The sequence below is a fragment of the Eubalaena glacialis genome, chromosome X, assembly GCF_028564815.1.
Source record: "Eubalaena glacialis isolate mEubGla1 chromosome X, mEubGla1.1.hap2.+ XY, whole genome shotgun sequence".
NCBI lineage: Eukaryota > Metazoa > Chordata > Mammalia > Artiodactyla > Balaenidae > Eubalaena > Eubalaena glacialis.
Window position 1 is genome coordinate 11,628,391 of NC_083736.1, and position 21,779 is coordinate 11,650,169.

Genomic DNA, 21,779 nt, shown 5'->3' on the forward strand with positions numbered 1-21,779 from the left:
TAGGCGTACGGGTTTCAAATAAAAAAAGAGAACTGGTAAAGATTTGAAATTTTGGTCACGTGTCACCTCAGGGGAAGTTAATTGTGATTTTTGTCTGCAATACCCAAGCACAAACTGCAACTCCAGTAATAAAACGGGAACTTGGAAAAATAAGCACCCAGGGCTGATGAAAGTAATGCATTTGTCTCAGGGCAGGGGCTGAAATGTGCAGCTAAGCGTTCCGAGGTAGAAGCATGTTAATACTACATCTTTTCACCAACCTTTGATGGACGTGGTAAGATTCTCAGGTCAGCGCGGCTCACCCCAGCAACGCACTGTAATAACTTATTTAAAAGGCAGCTGGCTTTTACAAATGGACTGTCTCGTCCCTTTTTAGGTTTTCGTTCTCAGAAATGTATTCTTTTATCAAAACAATATTCGCTCCCTGTAGTAAGAGCTCAATTATACCTTTTCTACAACAGAGGAGACTGCAGAGGTGAGCAGGTTTGGGAACTACCGTCCTTGGCTCTCAATTCTGGATGACATTCAAGCTCTGTAGAGACAAGCAGATAACCAGAAGGACATCAGACAGGGATTCTCATTCCTTTAGAGCAGGAGTTGGCAAGCTACCACCCACAGGCCAAACCTGGCCTGCGGCCTGTTTTTATAAATAAAGTTTTATTGGCATGCAGCCACGCCCACTTGTTTACTTACCATCTCTGGCTGCTTTCCTGCTGCAAGGGCAGAACGGAGGAGTCAGGACACATACCACCTGGCCTGAAAGCCAAAACTAGGAACTCTCAGGCCCTTGATAGAACACGCACGCCGAGCTCTGTGCTGGAGAAGCGGTATTCGTCCGGCGGGCTTGCATCCTTTTCTGCGGGGCTAAAGGACTTGGAGTAGGAGAGGACACCTGACTCACTGAAGGCCTTTGCCTAGTTTGGTTGGGTTAAAGATACAAGAAAACAGAAACGCAACAACTAGGCAGTATCTCCAAGCGAGAACTTTAATGAACTGGTCGCTCTTACTGACATTAACAACCAGTGGGATGTATATGAAATTCTCATTTTATCTCAAGAGAAGATCTCTCATGTTGGCAGCAGGACAGTCCCGCTCACCTCCAGGTGGCTGACATTACCCCCGCCCCCAGGGGACTTTGGTGAACGTGCTCATTAGTCAGCCTTATCCAGAGAAGAGCCACGGGGAGAGGGGGAGAGGGGGAGAGGGGGAGAGGGGGAGAGGGGGAGAGGGGGAGAGGGGGAGAGGGGGAGAGGGGGAGAGGGGGAGAGGGGGAGAGGGGGAGAGGGGGAGAGGGGGAGAGGGGGAGAGGGGGAGCGCGAGAGGAAGGGGCGCGGCTCAGAACTTGAGCGGGATGACTGGCCAGTACTTCGGCTGCTTGCGGTCGCAGTGCTTGTCGAAGCTGAGCTGCACGGCCGCCTCCATGGCCTGGATCTTGGCGGCGCTGGGCCCGTACAGGTGCCGCATCTCGGCCCGGCGCCGCTCGCCGGGCCGCTCAGCCGGGGGCAGCGCGGAGCGGCGGCGCGTGTCGCGGTACAGGTCGTGGTCCGCGTTCACGTAGTCTTCCAGGCGCGCCGCGTCCAGCTGCTGCTGTCGCCCTGGGAAGCAAGCGACACGCGCGCCGGAGACGCCGTGAGCCGGGTGATCTCGCCTGGCCCCCGGCCCCCTCCGCCCTCCCCCTCTAAGTGCCCGGCGCCCGCCCCCGCCGGCTGGGAGGTTCTTGGACTCTAAGGCGTGACCTGCGCTGGATTATCGTTATCTCCTTAGTTAGGAGGCGCATCGCTCACTCACTTATCAGAGGGCTACACGCAAATAGAAGTGGCAACAAGCCACCAGGAAACGTGTCAGCCCAAGTTATCCAACCTCTGCAACGGGCCCTGAAAACAGAGGAGAGAAATGCAACCACGTGGGTCTCCCTCTTCGTCTACACCGCTGCCCACAAGCTGCCCAGCGGGGCATGGCTGGTGGCGCTCACATGGCTTCAAACACTGCACCGGGCCGGCAGGGAAAGGAAACGCTTCTCGCAAAGTCCAGTGTTGCAAGAAGTAGTACTTGCCACCACAAATGAGATGGTGGGGAAAAAAGTGACCTCTTTGGAAGAGGTATGGGTTTGAGGTCATCTGGAAAAGGGCAAGGCTAGCAGCTAGAGAACTCCATGATCAGGACCCCTGCGTGCGTCCCAAACGCAAATCACACCACACAAGGAAAGGTTAACCGATTCAACCCTTGTCGAAGGTAAAGGGGCCAAGAAAGGATAATTCTGCGGATGGCAGGGAGGCCTTGGCCACCTCGTCTTGCTGCTGTGTTGCCCGCAGCAGCCGGCCCCCTTCCTCACCGAGGGATGGGACCTGCCCCTTCACCTCCCAGGTCAGCTTAGGCTAAACTTCAGGTGGGACGGTTATATGCTCTAATCCTACGAATTTAAATGGATTCTTGTAAAGCAAGACAGATTTACTCAGGTTATTCTCCCCTCTCGATTTTTACTGTAACAAGTCCTAGTATCGTAACTTGTATGCTTATGTAAATAGAAGCAACATAGAAATGTCAACAAAACATAAGGTCAAATTTAGCCAACTTACAGATTTTTGTGACTGTCAAGAACAAACTGGTAGCAGAATGCACACATCTGTAGCCACCGCTAGCAAGAGAAATACTAAGGAGTGAAGATGGTTGTAGGGGAATAAAACAATGATATAAATCATTCTTTCCTTCGTTAAAAAAAAAAAAAAGTAGCCGAATGAAAGCTGAGTATGGAAGGGAACACAACGGTGAGCAAATCAAGTGAATGGCAAGATATTTACATGGCTATGCTATTTATGTGGCTAGGCCTAGACACTCACAAATCCCGTTCTTTATAAATCGCACCTTGGAGCTGGAGGGAAGGAGTTTTACACACTTGGAAACATTATTAAAAATGCATATGACCATTTGTCTCTTAGCACATCTGCAGTTTATTTTTAATTTTTAAAATTTTTTTCCCCCTGGAGTCAGTGCCACCATCTTCTCCCTACACTTGGTGATGCGGCTCCCCCGCAAACAGAGAAAAGAATGCCGGACATGAAGATAAAAGGTTCCAGCTCTACATCAAGCTTTACTGCTTACAATTTTAGAAAAGGCACTTTGCCTCACTAGATTTGGAGTTTCTCATTTGTAAAATCAGGAGGTTGGGACTAACCTCCACCGTCGCTTCTGCAGTTTGTTTTTATACAAGGAAGTGCTATGGGAATAAGCCAAATGACTGTCAAGCAAAAGAAATGCAATGTAACTGTTACCTTATCCACGAAAAAGACAGAATTGACCTACTGTGAAAGGCAGAACTAAACCAAAATATTGGCCTGATATGCAAATGAATGGGAGGTCAACAAGCATTTGTTTCTCATTTTTGGTCTTTCTGGCAAATCTGAAGCTTCAGGATTTAAGATGTTCAATTCTCATGGGTGTCTGAATTCTACCCCCTCCTCCCCTGGGGACTACTCTTCCAAAGGCTTGGCATCTCCACCCGAGCCAGGGACAGAAGAGCCCCTCTGCCACGTGTGACACGTTACCAATCCTCGGCCCCGAGGAGACTATCCCACGTGATCCCTCAGAGCCTCTGCATGTAGACGACAGAGCCTCCCAGGCCACAGGCCTTTCACTCTCGAATTTGTCCCAAGACTATCATCATTCTCACTGACAGATTTAGTGACACAACAGATGTTCAACTTCCTGTCGAAATCAGTCTCTCAGTTTAAAAGTTTTAATAAACACTGGAATCTTTGCTATCTTAGTAAGTGTTGCTCTCTGCCGTTAGGATATGTGAATTTAACCTTTTTACTTTTGCATCTTTATTTTTCTTTTCCTTATAACTTAACATGGTTATAATGACGCTTCTTTCTGCTGCCCTTCTGACAAAAACTATCTTGCAGACGTTAAATCGGTCTAACAATTTACACGCCAAGAGCCCTTTCCTCTTATTGACAGCTGCGGATGAAACGCTACGTGACGCCAAAGCAACCCCAGCTGGCCGGCCGTCAGTGAAGCCTGTGCTGTTTTCCGAGTCTGCACTCAGCATGTGCTCATCACAGCGACCGTCACAGGGTTTTAGTTCTTAACAGACTTTATACGGTGTAAGCATAAAAGAATAAAAGACACGGCCCTCTGCTCTCGGTTCTCTATTTTTATCTCCTTCCCATCCAGGTTTCCTCATGAAAATTTAAGGCCCAACCCTGGTCCCCTCCCAGTCTCACAAGAAGTGTGGAGGTTTCCTGGTTTCCTGCACGGCGGGTAGCTGCTCTCAAACGTAGATCGGAGGGCCGGGAAGCGGGTCCCCTGGCACCAGTGGCCCACCTGCGGGAGTCCACTACGGGGGAGGGCACTGTGGCTTTTACTCACCCTGTCTCCCCAGCCCTGGGGGAGGCCGCAATGCCCGACCCAAAGCAGGTGCTCAGAGGTTGTCAAGAGAAAGCTCAGACAAAGGCCAGACATTATTTTTTGTAAACAGCTGTTCCTTCCAGATGCTACTGGAGAAAAATGACAACCCAGGGATAGAGAAAGAGATGCTGAACTCTCAAAAGGCGCTGGGTAGGGCCCCCTCCCGCAGGTCCTTGAGTCTCCATGGGGGAGAGGTTGGGGGAGGGGGAAGGAAGGGGCACCGCTGAGTTGGGGGTCTGATTTTGTTCCCTTACATTCGAGTTGCTTTGCCTCTACTTACTCACACACACACAAAAAAAAGTTCTAACATTAGACTATAAATTTGAAAACCAGTCAGCTTAAAACTAAATACCCTCAGACTAGCTGGGCGCTGGAGGCTACAGGTAGCACGTGAAAGTGCTTTAGTGTATACCGACCTAGGGGACCAAGCAAGCCTTAGGATGCAATACTCATTTGAGGGCATCCACTTATTCTAGGTTCTATTTATTGCTTCCTCCCTCCCAATGAAAGAAAGGATTCTCAATCACTGGCAGTTTTTCTTCCTGTCAAAACAAGGTGAGGGCTCAGCCAGCCAGATGGAAAGTCATCTGACTGAAGCAGAGAAGTCGAACGACACACTTCAGACATAACTGAACAGGGGCCTTGTCATGCAGAGGTCGGTCATTTTTCCCGAAAACAGCTGTGGGACTCAATGTTACCAAGCACTTTTTTCTTGTAGGATATTCGGCCAAGGCAATTTGTGTTAATACAAATCAGAGTATCTTTTTCAATTTCAGCTTTAAAACAGGGTTGTAGTGGGGGTGAATAGCCTCCCCGCAAATTTCCATCAACCCAGAACCTCAGAATGTGATCTTATTTGGAAATAGGGTCTTTGGGGATGTAATTAAGGATTGAGATGAGATGATTCTAGATTAGGGTGGGTCCTAAATCCAGTGAGAGTGTCCTTATGTGAGACAGAAAAGGACACATACAGACACAGGGGGAAACCATATAAAGATGGCGGCAGAGATGGCAGCCTTGCTGCCACAAGCCAATGAAAGCCAGGAGCTGCCAGGAGCTGCCAGAAGCTGGAAGAGGCAGGCCCTAGAGCCCTTGGAAGGAAGCATGGCCCTGCCGACAACTTGATTTCGGTCTTCTGGCCTGCAGAACTGTAAGAGAATAAATTTCTGTAGTTTTAAGCCACACGGTTTGTGGTAATTTGTTACAATAGTACTAGGAAACTAATTCAGGGGTTAACATGCATACAGAGTTAAAACAGGAAAAACAGTATTATACTATTAAGGAGAAACTCTACTGGACTCCATCTGTGTTCAGGATATATAACCTTGATATTTTTTGCCTCAATCTATACATTTACATGGTGTTACCAATGTAGGCTTAAAGTCTATAAAGGAAAAAACAATCATGGGAAGTGACTTGGACTTCAGAGACCCTGACATAGCAGGAAAACATTCATTCAGTATTCCAAGATAATTAGCTCAAAGGCAGAACATTTTGGAGGACAAAGCACTAAGACAAATGAGTGTTAAAGAATGTGATTTCCCCCCATTTTTCTAGGATTAGCATGTCTGATTATATTCTCTGCTGCGTTGCCAGAATTAATGACCTCAGCACAACCGAGCGAAAGCACAGACTTGATTTATATCATGAATGCCTCGTTTCTGGCTTGTCAGCAACACACCCAGAACACAGGTGCTTGCCAGCAGGGCTGGAGCCATTACTGACGGGCCTTCCATCCTCACCCCACGTCCCTCACTCCACGACAGATGTAATCCCCAAGTCAGTGCGTTTCCATCCCTCCCTTCCATTTTTCTATGGCCATTCACACGTATCTTCTCACGGACTGGTTTGATGCCCCGAACATCTGGACTAGATGAAACACACACATGGCGGAATTGTGCTCAATCAGCACGATTCCACACTTGAATCTCATTGACGAAACTAAGCTAGCTCCCTAAACACTGGGCCGTAGGTTTCGTTACATCTTCTAGGTTTTCTGTGGAGGGTGGCATGAGGGAGAGCGGGACGGGTTCCAGCAGACTGACGGAAGGCTCACGAGGAAGACTGGAGTCTAAACCTTCCTGCTCGGGTAGACACAACGTAAAGAAGCAGATGTCGCCCATCAAATGTCCACAAAGTACACCTGGGCCCTTGGTAAGAACGGCACTTTGAGTGCTGGGTGGGGAGTGCACTTAGCCCTTTCTTTCCCCCTCATTCCGCACTGCCCCCATTTATGCTCTTTGAGAAAATGTCCCTGTTTGGGCCCGACATCTACCCCCAAAACACAGGTGACAACTATCTGATTGGCTCGTGCCGAGGCAACAGTGGCAAGTGTTTGTTTCGGGGGGCCTGCTTCTCTACGGGGAATGAGAACTTTCACTCATCTTCCCTCTAAGTGTTAGGACGAGGACCTCGCAGTCTCAACTGATGGTTATTTATGACTAAAAAATGATACCTTCCTTAACCTAACAATAAACATTTTTCCTAAGAAATAACCGACAACACAGCTGACCTTTTAAAACTTCACAACTGTCTACTTTCCCGTAAGTAATGTTACCAGTGAAGTTTTAAATAACAGCAATATCTCGCTAGGAAACGATGACATATAATATAATCAAAAGCATGCCTGTTACCGCTGCACAAAAAAGAGTTCTTTGTTTACCCTACTTAATATTTTTTTGGTTTTTATTGCTGAAATATGTGAAATTAGAGACTGTCTGGAGGAATAGTAATCACAAACAAGAACACGCTGTCCAGTCTAAAGGATTTTATCCCAAGAAAATATTAAATAAGACTCAGATGATGATGAATTATATAACGTATACATTCCTGTGGAGGTGAATAGTCCTGAAAAGCTAAATCTTTCAAGTTCAGCTACATTTTCCCTTGCTAGTAATATTTTATACAATCTGTGTTCTCTAAATGATTCATGTTCAGGGCTGAATTTCTCCTAAGTGAATAAGTAGCTTCTAGTGGCTCAAAGAGCAAAACAACTTCAACCGAGTATTCACATGACTCAGGTCCCTCATCTCTTTATTCAAACATTTCCCAACTGTGTATGTAACTAAGCCTCTGTGAGCATTTCTAGCGAAGGTAATGGATTGGAAAGTACCATGGGCATTCCAATTACTTATGTCTGAATGCCATCATTCATGACTGCTCCAAGGAACACGAATTGATCCTATGCCACTGAAAGTGCTGGTGAAAAACCTAGCGCTGGTGAAGTGCTGCCCATTATTTTTGGTGGGGCAGCGTCAGGCCCTGGCAGCTGCTTCTCACAGAGACTGCATCTTTCGCAGGAAGATTAGATTCCGACACCAAAGCCTGTTCTCACCCTCGCCAGACAACTCTCATGTCTCCCGGGGACCTGATAAAGCTTTCAGGGCGGACTGCAGGACACAAGAGCATCAGAGATCCCAGCACAAGCAATTTTGAATTATGCTACAATTACACATTTTTAAAGCACAAAGTAGCGGAAGCTCAATGCGTTTAGTGCTGTTTTGAGGAAGATGGAAGCAGGTTCATTTCCCCAGCCCGTGTTGTTTACTATATTAACTTACATCAAGCAAGAATATCCTCGAAACAGAACTAAAAGTTGTGGTAATGACTACTTTGACAAAATTGTATTAGTGGCTCAATTCGACAGATATCAAAGCTTTTCATTCTTTTATGTTTTAAATATTCTAAATCAATTTAAGAGTTTGAAAAGTGCTGCCTAGGGCAGAAATATATGACTTTTTTTTTTTTCGAAGTCAGAGAACACTTTCTTAAAAATATGCAGAATCTCAATCAAGCACTCGCTAATCAGCAACCAGAGACGATCATACTAAGTGAAGTCAGTCAGACAGAGAAAGACAAACACCATATGACATCCCTTATACGTGGAATCTAAAATATGACACAAATGAACTTATCTAAGAAACAGAAACAGACTCACATAGAGAACAGACTTGTGGTTGCCAAGAGGGAGGGGAGGTGGGAGAGGGATGGAGTGGGAGTTTGGGGTTAGCAGATGTAACCTTTTATATATAGGATGGATAAACAACAAGGTCCTACTGTATAGCATAGGGAACTATATTCAATATCCTGTGATAAACCATAATGGAAAAGAATATGGAAAAGAATATATAAATGTACAACTGAGTCACTTTGCTATGCAGCAGTAATTGACATGACATTGTAAATCAACTATACTTCAATTTAAAAAAATAACAATCAAGCACTAATCAAGACAGTATCAGAGTAAAACCAGTTTATGGTTAATAATCCATGTTAAAGGATGAATTATTAGCAACAAACCATAACAACTAACACTTCTTGGGCATTGACTTCTGTACAGAGCACTGTTGTATAACTTTTCTTATCTCAGTTAATCTTCATAGTTACCACCCCATTCATTAGAATCCCCATTTCACAGATGAGGAGACTGAGGCACAGGGTAGCGGTGCACAGGATAAGAACCTCCAGCTAGTAAGTGCTGGAGCGGGGCTGGAAGCCTGTGATTCCAGCGGTCCTGCCACAGCTACCCCTGTATAATTCTACTAACAATAATGTAAGTATTGGTGAGTAGGCATGGAGGTTGTAAGGGTTTCCATAAAATTCCCTCTTTTGTTGGTTTGCTATCTAGATCACGGTAAAACAAACATGTACCAGATTTTCTTCACAGCAATGACAAGACCTGTGTGGTTCACTTATGTCCCACTCACAGACTGCATTTGGAAACAAAGAAAATTCTGACAGGGTGATTGTATTAGTTTCCTAGGGCTGCTGTAACAAAGTGCAGCACACTGGGTGCCTTAGGACAACAGAAATGTCTTGTCTCACAGCTGGGGAGGCCGGAAGTCTGAGATCAAGCTGTCGGCAGGGCCGTGCCCGTCCAGAGGCGCTAGGGAAGGTCTGTTCCAGGCCTTTCTCCCAGCTTCTGGAAGTTCTTGGCTTGTGGCAGCAGAACTCCAGTCCTCTCGTGCCGTTCTCCCTAGGTGCGCGTCTGTCTCTGTTTCCAAATTTTTCTCTTTTTATAAGGACACCAGTCATACTGGATCAGGGCCCACCCTAATCTCATTTTAACTTGTTACCTCTGTGAAGACCCTCTCTCCAAATAAGGTCACATCCTGAGGTCTGGGTGGGGGTTAGGACTCCAACAAATCTTTTTTTAGGGGACACAATTCAACCCATAACAGTGACGATAATAATAGGACTCGGAGCCCTGACGTAAACTAAGCAGATTTAGGGATGATATCTAACGAAACATGCAGTTCCTCAAGTTTATAAAATATTCAATGCCTACCTCACCTTGTAAAATGGCCCAAAGAACCATAGCAAGTTTAGCACTTCATGGGATAAGGTTTGAAAAGTTCTGATTTAAGGCTCATAATTAATACTGAAAGACTTCATTCATTCATTCAAAATAATATTAAGCGCCAGGCAAAACTTAGCAGGCAATTTTCATGACTTTTTCTTAACCTACCTAGAATTCTACCTGACAAAGGCAAGACGGAGAAACAGGGATGGTTCTTAACCAGACATCTATAACTGAACTGCTGACAAGTGATGGACGCATTTCATTATTCTATTTTCACGTCACTCATCTCTATTTTTCATTGAATAACTCTGTCAGGTTTATTTTAAATTAGCAGGTCATTCAAAACAGCCTTTTAGATGGCTGGGGTTTGCTCCCATCCTTAATTACAACTTCTATCATAAATGTGGCACTCTCTCTGGCGGGAAAAACATGTTCTTCTGCCTTTGGGTACGGACAACAGAAACAAGACCTGTCTCCATCATATTTTCTTTTTCAAAAGCTGTAACAAACAGCATTCCAACCACACGTGGACATGCTCCAATGCCAACTCTCCCTCATCTGTTACATACTTTTAAATTAGACTAACAGTTATTTCAAATGTATTTTGAAAAAAGGTAAAATCTATTTCCGAAGATCAAGGAAAGACATGCATTCTATGTGTAATAGAAAGTACTGTTTTAAAAATACTTGTTTGCATATACTTTCTAATATGCATCAAAGAAGTCAAAGGTTTAATCAAAAGAAGGGAAGTAAAACTGAATGAGTAGTGAAGAATCATAGGCAGACACTAAAGGGCCTGAGACTTTATGCACAGCCCACCGCTCAGTTCCTGGCACCCAGTGGGGGAATCAATAAATGCTCGCCCATCATTAGGAAAACACAGATCAATCAAGATGTAAATGAAATGCACCCATCCCCAGGCTTCTATGTCTCCGTTTACTAGAAAATTCTAGGCAAAATATATAATTAGAACTCAATAAAAACAATAAAAACAATATTGAGACGGCATGTTGTAATAGGGAGAAAAGCATTTGTATGTCTGTTAGAGACACTTAAAATGTAAATGGGCTGGTGAATCTTAACAGTAAGGAAAGCACAAAAAGCAGTTTTAGTTTTTTGTGGCAAGTTAGTAAGAAATTAAAAAAATAAAATTCCTGCTTTCTGACTGAAGATTTAAGACCATTATCGTAATTCTCTAACCCCAGGAACAGACAGCCACGGCACAGGATCAAACCAGAGAGGGTAAATACCAGGCATTTTGTTATTCTTTTTAGGTTCACACTGGTGTCTACTCTGAAGGGAGCTTGAGATTTAAGACTTGGTAGCTCTGCAACACCAGGGCAGTCTCTGAGCTGTGTACCAGTGAGGTGGCAACAGCATTTTAGGAACCTAGTGGTCCTAAGCCCTGAGTCTGTGCTAGAGGAACGAGCACAGGAACTGGAGTCACACAGACCTTGCTTTGAATCCTAACAGCAAATCACTAGTTGATACCACAGAACAAGTCAATGAAGCTCCTGAAGGCTCACTTTCCTTATACGTGAAATGGGCTTAAAACCTTGAGGGACTGCTGTGTAGACTAGGGAATGCACACACACACACACGCATGCACACACCCCATCTGGTGTAGTGTCTGAAATTCAGTAAATGGCAGAGGTACTATTAGGATAAGTTTTGTTCTAGAACTAAAAAAAAAAAAGTCCTATATTAAAACAACCCTGGAAACTAATATAAGTGAGGTACCACATGACCAGAGCTTTTCCAGGCTTAGGATTGGGTTTGAAATATTATCTGTACCCAAGGGAGGACTTAGAAGGTTATAAATGAGGGCCAGACGGGACTTCCCTGGTGGTCCAGTGGGTAAGACTCCATGCTCCCGAAGCAGGGGGCCTGGGTTCAATTCCTGGTTGGGGAACTAGATCCGGCATGCATGCCGCAACTAAGAAGCCCGCATGCCAGCGAGTGCTGAAATGAAGATCCTGCGTGCAACAAGTAAGAGCCAGGGCAGCCAAAATAAATAAATAAATAAAAATAAACGTGGGCAGGAGACAAGGCCAGAGGCGGGGCGGGGCAAGGCCACGGAGGCGGGCGGGCTGCACTTACGGCGCTCCTCCTGGTGCCTCTCGGTCTGGGCGAAGTACTGGCGTAGCTCCTCCGTGATCTCCATGTTGCTCACGTCGCATTCTATGCCGCCATCGTCGGACTCGCTCTCTTTCTCCTTCTCCTCCTCTGCGGACCAAGCTGGCTGTTCTCTGCCGCGTGGATGTGGTCCACGCCCGCCAGCACGTGAATGACGGTGGTGGGAGTCCCGGGAGGCTGGGGGACGCTTGTAGCAGGACTGAGGCCTTCTGCCCTTCTTAGCATAAGCGCTCTGGGGAAGGCCCATGGCAGAAAAGTACCACGGGGAAGTGCAGAAAGATTTCATGGCCTTCCGATAGGCATTCTGGTGGCTGCGCATCCACGCCATCGCTTGATGGTAATGTTGCCAGTATCTTGCGTAGACCGGATGAGAGGACCAAGACTCCAGAGCTTGCGCTGTTGCCGGCTACAAAACACAAAGAAATGTAGGCTAGACACCACGCGGTTCAGCCTCAAGAGAAACCTTCAAACGTTCAATCAACTAACCGTGTGTTTACTGGGTATCTACTAAATATCTCCTCTGCACGAGGGTGCTACGGGGCCAAGGAGAATATACGACGGGTCCACGCCCACGATGGGCGCCAGGCGTGTGCACACTTGCTCTGAAGTACATGCGCACGAGGCACACACAGAACAATTGGTTTGAGGTTACGGCCCATTATAAAGTGGGGACAGAGGCTAATAATGATCATTTCTAGATGAGACGCAGGGGGCAAGAGGACCCGATGTCTATCATCTTGGCCCTTTCTACCCACTGTGATTAAATGACTAATTCCAAGTTAGAAACGCCTGCCAAGAACCACATGAACTGGTGAGCATGACGTTCTCTGGTCCCTCCCTCTCTGCCCCCTAAACACGTGCTGGCGGCCCACTCCTCAGTGCCTGGGACAAAAGATGACGAGCAACACACCCGATGGCGCTCTACCTTTAGTTTTCTGATGTATTTCTTTGGTCTTCTCCATCATGCAATGAGACACCAAGACCTTAAGGACTAAAACTTACCTTTTTTCTCATCAGTTAAAAAAAAAAAATCTTACCTCTGCTGCCATCTCTGATTGTGACGGTCCAAACGAGCGCCGAAACTAGGAAAGAACAAGCACAGTGCAGACGTCTGGTCAGTCCAGGGCTGTGATATTCGTAGCTATTTTGCGGTTTGCAGAGCGGCTCCTCAGAGGCTGCTCTCTCCCCAGGACGGTGCCTGAGCTTCACGCAACACACCACGACAGGACCGACACCTGGGCTAGTGGTCTGAAAAGGAGGGATCCCCTTAGGTGTGACTCAGTGGCTCAAAGGACACTGCATTTTTCAAGTATAGTACTTGTTTCCCTATTGAAAGTAAAGTCCACGAGAGTAATCACATAAATAGCTAGTCATATGTATGTAAAAAAATAATACACGGAACATGAACTAAAAATGTACAACTATTACTTTATTTACTAACCCATAGTTCATGCCAATGCCTATTTAAATTAACCCTGGAGGGCTTCCCTGGTGGCGCAGTGGTTAAGAATCCGTCTGCCAATGCAGGAGACACGGGTTCGAGCTCTGGTCCGGGAAGATCCCACATGCCGCGAAGCAACTAAGCCCGTGTGCCACAACTACTGAGCCTGCGCTCTAGAGCCCGTGAGCCACAACTACTGAAGCCCGTGTGCCACAACTACTGAAGCCCGCGTGCCTAGAGCCCGTGCTCCGCAACAAGAGAAGCCACCGCAATGAGAAGCCCGCTCGCCGCAACTAGAGAAAGCCCGCGTGCAGCGGCGAAGACCCAATGCAGCCAAAAATTAAATAAATGAATAAATAAATTTATATATAAAAAAAAAGTTCATTAAAAAAAAAGTTCATAAAAAAAATAATAAATTAACCCTGGATCTCCCAGAGGCCTGAGTAGAATAGAATACATCTTGCCAACTCACTGGAAACCTTTGTTGGGTCTTGCTGCAGGCCTGGGACTTGGAGAAGCCTCTCTAAATAAAACAACTCTCTCGGCTGGGTTGTACCCTGGGCTTTAAGCCCCCCAAATGCACCTTGCTTTGGTTTTGACTGCTAAAAGCATCTTTCAGCCAGCGTGTGACACTACAGTCTCCCTGCCTACCCACGCTGCGTCTCTGCGGGAGGAGGAACTGGTCACCTGGGGACTCCACCAAGTGACCGCGTAGGATACCTTTGCCCAACAGCCTTGCTCTGCCAGGATTTACTCCCTTCCGTGCTATCTACCTCTTGTGATTTACTGATATGGCAGGAAATACCTCAAGGTAAAGTTTAATCTGCATCTGCACCTTTTACAACCTATTTAAAACACACTTCCATTTTTTCCCTTCTGTTCAAGGGTTCAGAGATGCTCAAGTGCCAGCCGACACCAGAATGTACTTTAAAAAAAAGTTAAACAAAAGCAATAGCCTAAAATGCATGAGAATTTAAGCAGCTATGAGACAAAACCCCTAACACAATGTGATGCTAGCAAACAGGTACTTGGGTTTTGAAACTCTGGAAATCAGATACCGAAGGAGTCCTATTTTTCCTACTTTACTTAATCATAGGGTAGAATTTTAAAATCTCCAAGCCTTAAGAAATAAACTTGACTTATTTTGTAATCTCCACCAGATGTTCTGCTATGGTTAATGTGGAACACTGAGATGTTAAATTGACCACATCTTTTAAGATTTAGCCTAAAGAGAAAGATTCACATTCTTTTTAAATACAATAAGCTTTCAAAGAGGGTATTTCCGAGAGGGCTGACATGGTCTTCCGTAAATTTTTCTTAAACACAGCCCACACTTCCTGTTCCCTGTTCTAAATTCACAAACACACACACATGCAGTGAATGTAAACTGGGGAAAAGCTAACAAGTACAGTGAAAATACAAGTGTAAATTATTGTTCACATCACTTTACAACCATAATTTAAAGGCTTAAAACATAAACAATTATCTGAAAATCTGGCTAAGTGCTATGTGCTTTATAGGCTACCGAAGAAATACATATAAAAACAGTCAATACAACTAAGGGGCTAACCACCTACAGAAGTAAAACCAACACAAAAGAAATTACAGTAGAGATCAGTATACACTTGAGTGCTAAAGTGTAAGGTGCAGCCTTTAAGTGGCTAATTCACTCCAGCCAGGTTTTATATGTCTACCACTGAAATCTGAACAGCTTTCTGAGTGCCTGAAGCACAAAATGACATTAAAGTGAACTCCATGTGTATCTTAATCAAATTTGTTTTAGAGATTAACAATTAGCATAGGAATTAAATTAAAAAAGCCTATGAGACATCTGCGCATCTTGGGGAAATTAAGAGTTTTGAATCCAGACTTCTATGCCTTATAAAATACGTACTTAGAACCAGATCAATGTAAATATTAATTATCTCGAACTGGGAGATCTGACAGCTTCAGATATGTAATAAATATTATTGTGATTGAACACTACTGCAGACCTCAGACAATCCTGTTTTTATTTATAATTGGGAAAATCCAGCCTGGCTTTAGAAGCAGTAGTACCAGTATTCTGAAAATGCACAAGATGGCTTATGAGAGGCTCCCCTCTGCAGAGCTAGAAGTTAGGCATGCGTGGTAGAGTAAACAACTGTTTAAGAGGTTCAAGTGTAATTCAACGAGTTCCCCAGGCTGTTCAAATGCCAATGGCTGTGATTAAAAAGGGATGGGAATGCTAATTTGAGGAGTGGTTACTTACTTATGCCTTTGATTCAACAAATAATTTGATAGAAGGGCTGCCACGTTCCACTGCCTCAGAAATCACGACAGCCACTCTGGGCACTTTTGCAAGAAAGCAGCCAGGACTAGGAGCTGGGATGACCGAAGAAAGCCAGTCCCAGCATTTGGACCAGAAGCCGTTCAGATTCAGCGCAGGCTGCTGACTACCTATAAAGCATATCAACTCATCTGCCGAGATGCTGACCTCTTTTAAGACCCAGGCCATTAAGGAAAGATGAATTTACATTAATCATGGAACACAGGCACCTTTGTCATCGATTTTCTTCTGATTATGCTTTCCTCATTGCTTTGGCCACTGGGACACTTATAATCAAATCTGCTGCCATCTTCTAGCACGTTTAGAGTCCTCAGGCTCTACGTTCAATATGCTGCTCATTTCACCCTTGGATTTATTATTTTCCCTCCCCAAATCCCAAAACCTATGTATCATATCCTTTTACATTTTAAGTATCTTTAAGATTCCTAAAATCCTATAGATACTCAATTAAAAAGAGTATCGCTTATATGTGGAATCTAAAAAAAAAAAAAAGATATAAATGAACTTATATACAAAGCAGAAAGAGATCCACAGACGGAAAACGAACTTAAGGTTACCAAAGGGGAAAGGTGGGGGAGGGATACACTAGGAGGTTGGGATTAACATATACACACGACTATATATAAAATAGGTAACCAACAAGGACCTACTGTATAGCACAGGGAACTCTACGCAACACTCTGTAATAACCTATATGGGAAATGAATCCGAAAAAGAATATATAACTGAATCATTTTGCTGTATACTTGAAACTAATACAACATTGTAAATCAACTATACTTCAATAAAAATAATAAACAAATAAAACAAAATTTTCTTCAAGTTGAACAAAATATTCCTGAGAATGAATGACAAATTAATCAGTCTCTCTCAAATCAAATAAGAAAAAGTATAGAAAAACACATCTAAAGAAAGAGCAGCTTGCATAGAACTTTATTATTAGCTCGCTATTTCCAGTATTACTGTTGGTATTTTATACCAGCAAATTTTTTTCTCTAAAGGGCCAAATAGTAAATATTCTGGGCTTGTGTGTCACATATACTGTTACATAGCCGTCCTCTTTTTTTTTTTTAATTAAAAAAACAACCCTTTAAAAATGTAAACGTCATTCTTAGCCGTGGGCCATCACCTGCCCACCCCTGCTTTATGTTCATCCATTACGAGGCTCCATAGACTCTGCCCTCAGTACGTTGAGCATCCTAATTGCTCCTCGCTTTGCACTCGGAAATCAGTGGAGGAACTTTGAGATTCTCATCCGTCTTATAAGTTATTAGGCTCAGAATAAGACTAGTGGAAGCAAGAAAACTGTGATTATGACCAACAGCAATTTGGTGACCAGTTCCTAATACTGGGGACAAAAGAATCCTCTCTGTGACTAAATAAGCAAATTGGACCATTTCTTAAAGAGCTCCATAGACATTTAAAGACTTAATTAAGAAAAACACAAAACAAAAAAAACCCCACCCTAACTCCTGCAAAACAGGATCAATCAACAGGGCTTAGAAAGCATATGTAGTGCCATGATTTCTGATGGAGATTCTACTAGCTGCCCCGGGCTAGGCAGGAACCCAACAAGGACGGGAAGCAGGAGAGAGTTCCGAGTGTTTATTCCCTGGAAGAAGGAATCCATATCCTTCCCGGCTGACCGCATCAGTTAGCACCCAAGGGAAGGTGAGACCCTACTCTAAGAATAGGCCCTGTTAGCTTTTCAAAGCTGGGTTCCACAAAGGAGCTTAAGGACCTAATAAAAATGCCTGGGCTTCTGAAAAGCCAACATTAAAATAATTCTAGACACTGCAGCAGTACTGTCACACACCACCACCAGCTCCTACTCTTTTCTGGCACCTGGCTTCGTGTACTGCACAGCAACTTTTCTCCTAATGGGATGGTGGAGATGAAAGAAAAGAGAGGGTCAATGTCAGGGAAGGCCAGGATTCACGGCACTACCAACCGGGCAGCCCTCTCCAGGGAGGACAATGGCACGATAGTCACTGCCCAGCTGAGCCTGGGCGAGTACAGAGACCGAATTCATTGTCTGTCCTCAGCCACCAGAAGAGGAAGGAAAAAAACAGCGTTGAGGAAAAAAACAGCGTTGAGGTCATTCACGAAACACTGCTGAGGCCCACAGGCAAAAGGCAGTGCCTCTGAGTCTCGAATGATATATTTTTCCATATAGCCTTTCTTAAAAACTGCACTCATTCTTCAATGACTCTGCTTATCCTGGGAGACACATGTTTAAATGCATAAAGATACATGAACAACAACAGACATGAGCTTTGTGGTTTTCAATGGATAAAATGTGACTATTTCCATTGAGTCATTAAACATTTCCACCAATAAGGAATGTGGCTTTGTTGAAAGGTAGTGACATTGTACAAATTTTTTTTTTTTTTGGCCGAGCTGCACAGCTTGTGGGATCTTAGTTCCCCGGCCAGGGATTGAACCTGTGTCCCAGACAGTGGAAGCACAGAGTCCTAACCATTGGACCACCAAGGAATTCCTTGCACAAATTCTTTTTACTGCCTATTTAGATTCTTATAAATATAGGATCTAGGATGCTTCATAGCAACCAGATAAATAAAACACAAATTCCCTTCGAAATGATAATGTATCCTCTGTAACTGGATTTTCCTCTCTATCCTCCTTTTCCACTAGAATTCTGAAAATTAAATACATGAAAACTCATCGGCTTTGATTTTTGCATAGAAACACATTCAACGTTGGTCATTAAATAAGATACACAACTTTCCCATAAGGCTCTCCCTAATTTGGTTCTCTGAGCCAACCAGAGAATTGGAGGGATCTAATTAGGCCTTCGGTATACACAGTTTCAAGGTAGAAGGAACGGGGTCTGCTGGAGATGGCTCAAAATAAATGACGGTATGGTGAGAAATCTGAATTACTTACATTGAGTCATATGCAGTTCTACGGAATCTCGGTATATGCGGTAACAACCCTATCAGAGAAGATGTCTCCCAATAAACGCACACACTGGTAGGAACTTCCTCAACTAAGACAAATGAGAAAATGCGGTTTTTTGGAGAGTACTGCTTCTTGCCGGCACCCCCAGCTTCGATCTGAGGCTGGCAAGTACATCTGGCTTGCTGCCCTCAGAGGCTCCCTCCTGTGGCTTGGCGTGGTCCCGGCTTAGTGATTTGGACATCAGAGATGGCTCAAGTCTGAATGGCCTTTTCTTACCCTCAGCAGTCCAAGCTCCATCTTTCCTCCAGACACAGGCCTCCTACAAGCGCACAAGCTACTGTGTTTAGAAGGCCTGCCTCTGTCCGCCTATAACAGTTAAAACTGATGGGTGAGGGAGCCTCAAACCTGAGTTTCATTTCCCTTTCATTCTCTCGACCCCAAGCCCCAATTTACTCTTCTGGCTGTTGCAATAAGAAGCAATGTCACGATGAAGGCACAGCATGGGGAAGGAGGAAGGCTGAAAGGATGTAGTTAACAATTCTTCTTTTTCATACAAACCATATTCTACCCATAGAACGGCACTGTTTAATTTGTCAGCAAGGGTGATGGATTTGGGAATGGATTTATTTGCAAGTTCACCAAATCCCCATGTGACTAACATAAGAATCAGAAGTGAAATATGAGGACAGCCCCAAAACAAGGTTACCCCCTGACTCTTGAACACAACAGGCAACGTGAAAGCTGAAAATTGGGGTAACCGACAAGGACAGAATACAACGCAAAAGAGGAAACAGATAAGCTCCCTTCACTGCAAGTATACTCTTCAAACAGCAAAACCTAGTGTGACCATGAAGGAATAAGGGTTGGCCAGGTAGGTAATACAAGCTAAGAGCATAAACCACGACTGGTTTAAAGTGGTTAAAGTCACCATTGGATGTCAGGAGCCTTATTTCAAGTTTTCCTTCCATAAACACGTACAGGGTAATTCCACGTTAATCTCTCTTTTCTGAATTTAAACGGCACTCACTATGCCCCTCTCATTTGGGCATTTAATCAATTACTTGTAGGCCTGGATTCTGCCATCTGTTCCTTTTAAATTTCCTTTTTTCCTTCCAGCATACAAAAATCATAGCTAATATTTCCTGCCCTTGGATGCTGTTGGGATCGCCATTTCCTGTTACACTCTCCTCCAACCTCTACCCTCCCTAAAATCATTGAGTAGCTAGTAACTCAAATAACTCTGGCTATAAAGCTCCAAATCTTTTCGGAAAGTAGATATCTAAATACATTCATATGTTTTCAAAGATATTTTCAAATCATCTGACCTTTGATCAACAAGTTATGCTCTTTTTTCACCTGTTCACTTTTTTACACCGTTCTATAGCTGGATTTCCTATTGTAGAGAAGTACAGACGTCCCTCGGTGTTCGTGGGGAATTGGCTGCAGGACCTCCCCCCGCAAGAGACCAAAATCCGCGGACGCTCAAGTCCATTATATAAAATGGCGTGGTAGAGTCGGCCCTACGTATCCGCGAATGCGGAAGGAAGTTTCAAGAGTTCCGCACCTATTTTGTGAATTCTCCAACCTCTGCTCTATGCTTACTTGTTCAGTTTTCCTCCCTATCCTTCTCATCTCACCCTATCCTTAAATGTTGCACCCTAAAAACCAAAATAATCCTTCACCCTCTGTAAAACACTTTTAGAATGAAAATTCTCTCTGGAGCTTTAGTTTATATACTTTCCCAGCACAGCAACGAATACTCAGAGGAGATCTGTACACCTTACTGTGAACTTGCCTTCAGTTATGCCTATCCAAAGTTACTAGCTAACAGTCTTGGAAAATATACGGTTTCTGTTCACATTGCCATCCCAAAGGGGCTGTTACTCCTATAAACTATATTAGTAAAAACTGTACGTGTAAAGGTTACCCCCACCCCATAATTCATGGGAACTCTGAGAGTAAGTAACTCCAGAAATGTTATTTGTGTTATTAATCTTCAGTCTAAACTTTCAAGTAATGTTATTCTGACTTAAGGTGCAAAACAGCTGAACACAGAATCTAGCCTGTGAAACAACTTTAAAAATCATTCCTGAAAAAAATAAAATTGTTCAGAACCATCTGGTCTGTACTAAGGGACTCTCAGGATTTCAGAGCTAAAAGGTACTTCGTTGGCCACTGGTGCAACTTCACTTAACTACTGAGGAAGAACAGAGGGAAAAGACATTCTCCACCTTCACAGGTAAGGCGCAGAGAAGACCGCAGGTGCCAAATGTTCTCCAGATAACTGCCATCAAAACCTCTGACCTCCCACAGAGGTCAACGTGCGAGGGAAAAGAGAGGAAAAGAAAACCCCAATTTTTGAATAGACGGGCCAATATCCTAGACTTCCCTCTAAGGATGAGGCTGACCTGGGTGATCTGTTCTGATTCTGGGCTGGATGGGCAAAGCCCGAATTCACCTTCCAGACCTAGCTTGACATAGTGTTACCTGGCACATCAGAATCACAATGGGGAGCTTTCATAAAAATACCGATGCCGGGGCCCCACTTCTAGAAATTCGAATTTAACTGGTCTGGGATGGAGGCCCGGGCATTTAAAAGCCATCCAGTGATTCTGGCGCACGGCAGAGCAGAGGGGCTCTGGAACCAGTTCCCTCTCACAATTAGCTGGATGCTGATAATTAAGATAACGTGACAGCCAAGCCCTCTGCTCTCCCGGTCTCAGAGAAAGTCAGGCTCAGGGGCCGCCAGGCTCAGGGGCCTCCAGCGGCCTCCTTCACTCCCCAAATGAAACCCAGCCGCCCCCGGAGTCACCTCGAGGGCGCGTAGCTTGCGAATCCTGGGCGGTGGGCGAGCAGGGACCTATTTCCGGTGGGAAACAGGAGACGCGGTGCGTGGGAAAGGCTGTTGCCGGGGCGACTAGACGTGAGCGGCCGGCGCGGGTCACGTGGCCATGACGCGCAGGAAGTCCAGCCCCCCCGCGGTTGACGTCACGTCCTCGCCGCGTTCCGCACCACGCAGGGAGAGCGGCGCGAAATGGGGGCTCCGCCTCTCGGGGCGGAGCGTGGGGACGGCCGGTGCAGGGTGTAGTGACCGGATCGCGGCACTCGGGTGGGGGCAGTCCTGTGCCCCGGGGTCGGGCGGTGGTCGGACAGTGGTCGGAAAGACGACGGTCGTTTCTGCACGGCTTCCGCCTCCGCTACAGTTCCTTGGCATTTAACTCTTCGCTCTGAACTTTCTCACT

The 21,779-nt window shown here is 45.0% G+C and overlaps 1 protein-coding gene across 2 annotated transcripts; it reads right to left on the reverse strand.

Moving 5' to 3' along the window:
• Nucleotides 1–1,273: 1,273 nt before the first annotated feature.
• Nucleotides 1,274–21,496, reverse strand: GEMIN8 (gem nuclear organelle associated protein 8). 2 transcript variants are annotated; one of them, XM_061178736.1, is made up of 5 exons: nucleotides 21,350–21,496; nucleotides 18,523–18,625; nucleotides 12,883–12,927; nucleotides 11,810–12,251; nucleotides 1,274–1,595 (listed from the first exon to the last, which is right to left on the reverse strand). In XM_061178736.1, the coding sequence occupies exons 3-5, from the start codon at nucleotides 12,892–12,894 to the stop codon at nucleotides 1,336–1,338; spliced, it is 714 nt and encodes a 237-aa protein (XP_061034719.1). In that variant the 5' UTR covers nucleotides 12,895–12,927; nucleotides 18,523–18,625; nucleotides 21,350–21,496; the 3' UTR covers nucleotides 1,274–1,335. The 2 variants fall into 2 exon arrangements, with proteins under 2 accessions (XP_061034719.1, XP_061034718.1); XM_061178735.1 differs by lacking the exon at nucleotides 18,523–18,625 and having other exon boundaries at nucleotides 21,350–21,495.
• Between the last annotated feature and the right edge of the window lie 283 nt (nucleotides 21,497–21,779).